The sequence below is a fragment of the Acinonyx jubatus genome, chromosome D4, assembly GCF_027475565.1.
Source record: "Acinonyx jubatus isolate Ajub_Pintada_27869175 chromosome D4, VMU_Ajub_asm_v1.0, whole genome shotgun sequence".
Taxonomy (NCBI): Eukaryota; Metazoa; Chordata; class Mammalia; order Carnivora; family Felidae; genus Acinonyx; species Acinonyx jubatus.
Genome location: NC_069391.1, coordinates 36,267,692 through 36,276,050, shown reverse-complemented (window position 1 = coordinate 36,276,050; position 8,359 = coordinate 36,267,692). Strand labels below are relative to the sequence as shown.

The following is an 8,359-nucleotide window of genomic DNA, read 5'->3' as shown; positions in this document are numbered from 1 at the left end:
CATTGCAAATTTGCAACCTTTAGCCAAATCTGGGTATGGATCAAATTTTGTTTGACCCTCATAATACTTATCTTGATACCATCAAAGAATTTTGAGGGACACTCAGTTCAACTCTGCAAACACCAGAGGTAAGCATGGAACCTGCAGCTGGGACAGCATCTCTGCAACCCCTCCCCCACTCCTACATTCCTTCCTGGCATTCTTTTGGAAGAAGCAGTCAGGTCCTGCTTCCACACCTGGTCCTTTCCTGCAGTCCAGCATCTGAAATGCTCTGATTTAAGCTATTTGGGTGATTACATTCTTGACCTGTTGTCTGTGATTATCTGTGTTGCTTGATTTGATCATGTTTGTAATAACTTTCATTGGCTGCTGTAATCTCTTGAAGATTTAAGACATCATCCTAACCTGAGATAAATGGTCACTGGTTGTAATGAGGTGGAAATTAATCAGCACATAAGCAGAGCTCTGAAAACCTCCATTTGTCAGTGGTCTGTTCTAGACTCCTTGGTTATCTCCAAAAGCAAGGGCTGAATTGAGGCTGGTTTTCTTTGCTTCTGTAACCTTTAGGTCAGTGAGCCTTCACCTTTGCCTCCAAGCCCTGAGCTTGAACCTTCTTTCCCAACTAACAGCATGTGCTTGCTCTAAGGATGGGAAAGTGAATGGAGCATGGCTCATCCCAACCTGTTGGCAAGGGGGAGAAAGGCTTTGAATGAGAGCACTTGGAGGATAGTTAAATGTCCTAAAGCTTACATTCAGGGCACTTCCTTCCTCCAAAATGAAACTGTTTCTTTATTTCTTCTGTTCGTGTGTGATTATAAATACATGATATTCATATAGTTCTTTCATACTTCTTTATATATTTTCCCAAGGTATTTAAAAATTTTTGTGACTGCTGTGAATTATGTACAACCACTCTAGTGTACTTTCCTACTACTTCTAGTAGCTTTGACATTTGATTAAAATTTTTGTAGTTGAACAACGTCTGTGAATAGTTTTCTTTTTTTTTTTCCTTCTTTTCATTATTTTTGTCCTTTATTTTTCTGGCCTCATCTAATTAGTTAGACTCTGCAGAATGATGTAGACATTGAAAGCAGGTGTTCTAATCCAAGTTGTAGACATGCTACAGGCCGATGTTCTGATATTTTCTTTCATGTCAGGGATGGTTTCCTCTATTCAAGTCTGCTACTTTTAAAAAGTCAGAAATAAATATTAAATGTTATCAAATGACTTCTCAACATTTGTCAATGAGATCACTTTTTCTGCTTGAATCTATTAATAAAACGGTTGCAATAGATCTAACATTCCTAATGTTAGAAACCCTGAAACTCCTTTAAAAACTGGGTAATGTGTATCATTTGTTTAATATACAATGATTTTAATCTACTCAGATTCAATAAATGACTTTTTTTCATTTGATCAACTCTTTTTGTTCATTCACAATCCTCTAATTCTTTCAAAAGTCTTCATCCTAATGCTTTTCTACTCGTCTTGTCTCTTAAAATTTCAACAAGCATATTAAGACTTGTATTTCAGTATCAATGCAGTGAATGATACTTATAAGATTCCCCTTCCTGATACATCCTTCATAAGATGAAACCTTAAATGGGTTGTACCTTTACTTCTCTTTCTTAATTTCTCAGCTTAATAAAGTCATCTAGAATTGTAACTGGAGTTATACCATTGTTTTGTTATCAGTGTTTCCCTCTATGTGTTTTCTAATAATTCATATATTTGTCTTGGCAAATTTGGTATCAAGAGTTCATTAGACTTTATTATTCTTAAGCATTTGATCATTAACGTCTTACATACCATATCTGTCACATTCATTCAATTATTTATTTTAAACTATTTGTTGGGAGAACTTTATAAATAAAACTTCTTTTTCAGAAAGAGATTATAGGGGTACGTGCTTTCTGTGTGTGCACGTGCCAAAAATGTCTTTTCAAGTCTTACATTTGTGCAATGGTCAGGGTGCATAGAATTCAGGACTCACAGCCCATTTCTGTCAGAACTCAGAAAACCTTGTTCCACTGGCATCTACATTTAGGGTAACGGAAAAGCAGGCCAATGGCAGCCAGATTCCTATCCCTTGTTAGAAAATATGCTTTTCTCCTGTGGAAAAGTCTATAGAATTATTTTAACATAGATGAGAATCAAAAATTATCCTTGTATCGACTGTGTATAGGTGTGTCATTTGCTACAATTCTTACCTGGTGATTCATGAAACTTTTATGAATGAAATTTTATCTGTTCAGCAGAATGTTTTTTCTCCTCCTTAATTACTATTTGCTTTTTATCTGCTCTGTTTTCTCCTCAAGAATTACATAATGGATCCCCCCGGTCTATCTTTTATGTCTCTCATCTTTTCTCGAATAACTGAACCTCCCCCCCTTTTTTTCCCTCTGAAGACTAGGAGAGAAATTTAAGTTATTTTTAATGTAAAAATTCATTTTAAGCATTGTTTTATCTACTTTTAAATACTTTCTGCTGAATTTTATTTGATAAATAATGTGGATTTTTCCCCCTAGGGTCATGTTTTTATCTCCCAGTCACCTTTTCTTTTAGCTTCTCTTTGGCAAACTGCTTTTGTTTTATTGACTCCGTAGCCTCCCGAGTTCCACTGAGACTTTTCTTCACTGCGCTTAACTATCTTTTTGCAATAACTCTTTGTCAGCAAAGGCTGTTTGCTTTATGGTTAGTTTATTTCCTTCCTATTGGATTAAAAGTTCATGTCAGCTAACAGAGGTTTTCTATTCCACTCATTCTTTTAGCTGGACTTCTAGATTGATGACTATTGGGAACTGGCTTGGAATTCCTCACCAATCATGCGGATGACTCTTAGATGTCTCCTGGTGAACATCACCTTCTTCTCCATCTGACTGCCATGTAGTGTCATGCCATGATGGTCACTTGGCTGCATGGTTGGTCAAGCTAGGTCAGGAAATTAATAGAATTCATTTGATTCTCCTAAATACATCTCTGTTTCCAAATCACTCTGATGACCTATGGGAGGCCACTGCTATCCAGGGACAGAATCCAGGGGTGAACAACATCTTCAAAAAGGGGAAAGAAAAAAGGCCAGAGCCTTTGACCCTGGTATCAGTTTTGCCACAACCTACTCACCCTCTTCTTTGCTCCAAAAGCGTGAATGATTTTCTGGTAGGGACTATGATTAAGGATAAGAGGTTAATTATGGAGACAGGAAGAGAACAATTCAGGAAACAATTTGAGGAATTAATATGAAAATAAGGAGAAAGAAACAATGAGGATAAAGATAAAAATATTACTTTTGTTTAATATGGAGTAAGATGTGTTGAAAGGTAACATGAATCAAGGACCCATCCAAATATGTTCCAAGAAAGAGGCCAAGGAGCAAATGAATTACAGATCTATTGATTAGAGCTTTTTTTTTTTTTTAATGTTTGTTTATTTATTTTGAGAGAGAGAGCCCACAAGCTGGGGAGGGGCAGAGAGAGAGGGAGAGAGAATCCCAAGCAGGCTCCACACTGTCAGCAAAGAGCCTGACACAGGGCTCAAACCCACAGACTGTGAGATCATGACTCGAATTGAAATGAAATCAGACAATCGACTAAGCCACCCAGGTACCCCTAGACTAGAGCTTTTTGTCAGTTAAAAATAAAACTGGAGAAGTTACTTTCCTGGACATCAATAAGTTCAGTAATGCATCACAGAGATAGATAACTATAAGGCTTGACCAATGGCATATACTTTTGTAGAATTGCTTATAGAATGGGGTAGAAAAGTCCAATTAAATGCTTCCTATTCATATAAAGCCTTCTGTGTCATTAGTTTTGTCTATGTACCCTTGATGAAATTGGCCCTTTTTCTTATCCCCTGAGACACTTAGGTGAGAGAAATTATATAATAGAGATCTATCATGACCCTTCCACCATCACTGGATGAAGTGTTTCCGAAATACCAGGTTCCTCACAGCAGCCTTCACGTCCTTGTTCCTCAGGCTGTAGATGATGGGGTTGAGCATGGGGGTCACCACCCCATAGAAGAGGGAGATGAGCTTATCTGAAAGGTCCTGCTTGTCTGCCTCATGGGGTTCTTGGATTTGGGCTTCCCATACATGAAAAGGATAGTCCCATAGAAGATGACCACAACTGTGAGATGGGCAGAGCAGGTGGAGAAGGCCTTTTTCCTCCCCTCAGCTGAGGGGATCCTCAGGATAGTGGTGAGGATGAAGATGTAGGAGATAAAGATGAACAGAACTGGGACCCCCAGGAAGATCACATTGGCTACTGCCATACTGATCACATTGATGGAGATATCAGCACAGGCCAACTTCAGGACAGCCAAGATCTCACAGGTGAAGTGGTTAATGACGTTGTCACCACAGAAGGGCAACCGCATTGCTAAGGATGTTTGCACCATGGCGGTCATGCTTCCAGCTGCCCAGGAGCTGGCAGCCATGGGCACGTAGACAGCCTTGCTCATGACCACAGGGTACCTAAGGGGGTTACAAATGGCCACATAGCGATCAAATGCCATCATGCCCAGAAGCACACACTCTGTGGCTCCCATGGCGAAGGAAAGAAACATTTGCACAGCACAGGCTGAGAAGGGTACAGTTTTCCTGGGGGTCAGGAAGCTGTCAAGAATGAGGGGGACTGAGGAGGTTGTATAGCAGATGTCCAAGAAGGAGAGGTTCCCCAGGAAGAAGTACATGGGCGTGTGCAGGCGGGAGACAGACACAGTGACCAGGATGAGGACCCCATTGCCCAGCAGTATCACCAGGTACATCAGTAAAATGAGCACAAAGAACGTTTTCTCCAGCTTTGGGTGGGCTGAGAGGCCCAGGAGAATGAACCCCATCACAGGAGAAGTCCAATTGGATCTCTGCATGGTGTATCTTCCCTCAGAAAGCCAACTTCATGATTCTCTGATGCCTAAAGTGGCCAGAAAGCCAGTGAGGAAACTTGCCTTGCTGAGCAGCTGGAGAACAGCCTTGGCAATCTGGGTCTCTTTACATTGTTCTAATAAAATGCAGAGAAATTAGTCAAAATCTACTTTGTGATATTTGGCTACCCATGGAGGTGTTTGACATTTCACAAAATTGGATTTAATTTTCTGAATCACATTTAAGATTAACATCACATGTTTACTTCAGGCTATACCATGTGTGGCTGATCCATTTTAATCAATTTTGTGAGACGTGCTATACTCCATTTGTATGAATTTTTATTCTTTTGGGACATAAGTCTGGTGGAAATAACAGATCTTCATTCTCAATTGCTGATCCAAGCAATTTTAGATACGAATTTCCTCCTCTTTTTTAGTTCTCTCTCACAGTCCACAGGCCCCTGGGATATTTATTCATGCATTCCTTCACTCACCTGCCAAACTCTTTGGAGCACTTACCAAAAGAATTGTACTTCACCAGTCACTCAATGTATGGGGATTATCAACTCCCTTTTCCTCTCTGGGCCTCTGTTTTCCTAATATGCTCTTTGGAATGGGATATATTTAGAGATATTCTATCCAGGGACAAAATGATCTCATGAATTCCTCATTCTTCACTTTCTGTCCCACCACTAAGATGTCCTTCTCTCTTTCCTTCAAGTTCTCCCCATGCCACTTAGTCACAAGGAATGAAGCCAGGAATTGGGCTGGGCTCACAAGAGTTTACATATTCTTTTACAAATTCTCTCTTACCTTTTCTGTAAACAGGTCAATAAAGAACACCACTTTTCTGAGGTCTTGGAATAGTCCAGAGGCTGAACATAGCCAATCTGATCTGAAAGTAGCAGACAGAGGAGTTAGCACCTGAAATGGATGAGAGCTAAGTTTTCTGGTCTTCGTTCTGGGTTTGGGTAAAATCCACAAAGGACCATGTATTACGTACATGAAGCCAGTTAAATTCCACCCCGCTATTGGGATTATTCTAGTCCCTGAAGTGATTTAAAGTTTAGAAACTGAAGTGACAAAGTTTAGAAACTTTATACACCTGGGATTATGTCTCCAAGATCCAATTATTTTGAAGTCCCTCCAGAAATACTTTCTTCGCCCTCCTTTCCTTTATACCCATCCTGCTGAGCTATTGGAAAACATTAGAGAGGACAGGTCATCCTGGTCCTGCCAGAATTAACATAAACCCCAGTCAGTGAGAGCTCTCAGTAGAACCCATGATAGGTCTAGGAGAGTGTGAGACTCACTACACAGGACAGATCCTTGTAGCTCAATACCACTGACATTTCCAAATTCAGGATCTTGGGGTTGGAAAGAATCAAGTGACCTAGAAAGTTTCTTCTTGTCTGTGTCCCACCACATAGAGTCCGAACTCCTAGCATAGGCTGGGCCTCTACAGGGCATTGGGAGAGTCCTAAATGAATCTGGTCCTAGCTCTTGCCATGAGAGTTTCATAGGTATAGCAGCTGTGTGCTTGAAAAAGTCCACTTGATTGCAGAAGTGATGTCCTGTTGTTTGAAGTCTTTCTTATGATCATGTGTTTTATCTTCTCCAGAGAAGAAATTTTTGTTGGGATCGGTAAGGGAGAGTTGGCCAATGTCATGGGATGAGGGAGGGGGTATAGGGACTCTGTTTCTTATACATTTTTTTTGCCTAATCCTCCTGTTTTAGTAGCACCCCTTCACCCCCGGACCTAGAGGATGTGGTGCAATGGCTGCTCAGTGCTGGAGATCTGGTTGCAGTGCAGTGCTCTCCTAGTTTCTGGCTCAGGGTGTAGGTCTGTTAGATCTGCAGTGGAAATGACCACATCCACTTTCCAGCCTTCAGGATGTTATCACACTGCTGTCCCCCTTCTTCTTAATCTTGTGGATTTTGTTACTTTAAAAAAATGAAACAAAACCAAAAAAGTTAACTATAGTTTTTGTGGGTTGCAAGAGGGAGCAAAATTAGGTGCATGTGTTCAGTCCTCCTTTATGCCTCAGTCCTGATTCTGTGCGGTTTCCAGCATCCCCTATTATTTTCTTATTTATGTTAGTCATTTATCTTGTCTGTTTCCATCTGCTAGAGTGCAATTTTCACAGAGGCAGGGATTTTTTTCTACACTGTTTACAAACGTATCTGAAGTATAAAAACTGAACCTGGCTTACATTAGGCATTCAATGAATAGCTGCTGAATAAACTAGTAAATGAATTTGTGACCTACCCTTAATTTCTCCTCTGCTCCATGTTAACCCTTCTTTTTATATTTTTATTTTTATCCCATCTTTTTCAATTTCTATTTTTGTAAACATTTAATAATGTATATAATATCTTGGTACAGGAGAACATTTATGTATTTTATAAATAAATAACAGTGTAAATTATAAGGAAGCATGATTTTAAAACCTAGAGCACCACTGACCCCAGATACCTAGCTTCTGGCTATGGTTCCACCTTTTCAAATGTTTAACAAACCTGTCTTTTCTAAGTGGCTCTTAAATATTGGAAACATCTATCTTTTCTTTTTTTAATTTTTTTTAACGTTTATTTATTTTTGAGCCAGAGAGAGACAGAGCATGAACAGGGGAGGGGCAGAGAGAGAGGGAGACACAGAATCTGAAACAGGCTCCAGGCTCTGAGCTGTCAGCACAGAGCCCGACGCGGGGCTCGAACTCACGGACCGTGAGATCATGACCTGACCCAAAGTCGGACGCTTAACCGACCAAGCCACCCAGGCGCCCCTGGAAACATCTATCTTGAGCAGAACCAGCTTGCAGAATTCAGAATTTCTGGCCCTATTCAGAGAGGATCTGCCATCTTACTTGTCTGAACTACATACCTTCCTTTGTTGCACTCTTCCTGTTTCAGAAAGTCTGAGCTTTGAGATGCCTTGAGGGTCTTGTTTGGAGTCTCTCTCTCTCCCCAAGTTGGATTTCTCCTGCAACTCTTCCACAGACAAGTGGAAGTACCCCTCAGTACGACACATGTGAGCTTGGGTTTCTTGTGGAAAGCTCAGGAACAAGTGGAAGGGCTCACACCATTGCCTCAGCTATTATGATTGGCCCCAATACTGACAGCCACACAGGAATCGGGAAACATATCACAGGGACAGCCTGACTCACTTCTGCTGTTTACAGGAACTGTGTCCACATTAGCTCTTAACATTTTATTATGTTGGTATAACTTTGTTGGTGGGTGGACTAGGGATACCTCAGGCTCTGACACAGCCCATCCAAAAGATATTGCTGAGGCCTGTTGGTCTCATCATAAGAAAGAATTCAAGGACAAACAACACGGCAGATGAGCAGCACAAACAAGAAGGTTTATTAAGGTAAAAGTACACTCTTTAGTTGTGAGAGTGGGTGAGCTTAAAGGGGAACTATGCCCACTGGAGTTTGGATTTCTATCTTTAATTGACAGTTGTTAACGAAGGGGTAGAATATTC

General features: G+C 40.5%; 1 protein-coding gene across 1 annotated transcript; it reads right to left on the bottom strand.

Moving 5' to 3' along the window:
* Window positions 1-1,693: 1,693 nt before the first annotated feature.
* LOC128312171 (olfactory receptor 13C7-like) lies at window positions 1,694-8,126 on the bottom strand. Its single transcript, XM_053204939.1, is given in 4 exon segments — window positions 1,694-4,065; window positions 4,068-5,764; window positions 6,183-6,813; window positions 7,754-8,126. Coding segments are annotated over 2 exon segments (957 nt in total). The 5' UTR covers window positions 4,873-5,764; window positions 6,183-6,813; window positions 7,754-8,126; the 3' UTR covers window positions 1,694-3,913.
* Window positions 8,127-8,359: the final 233 nt, after the last annotated feature.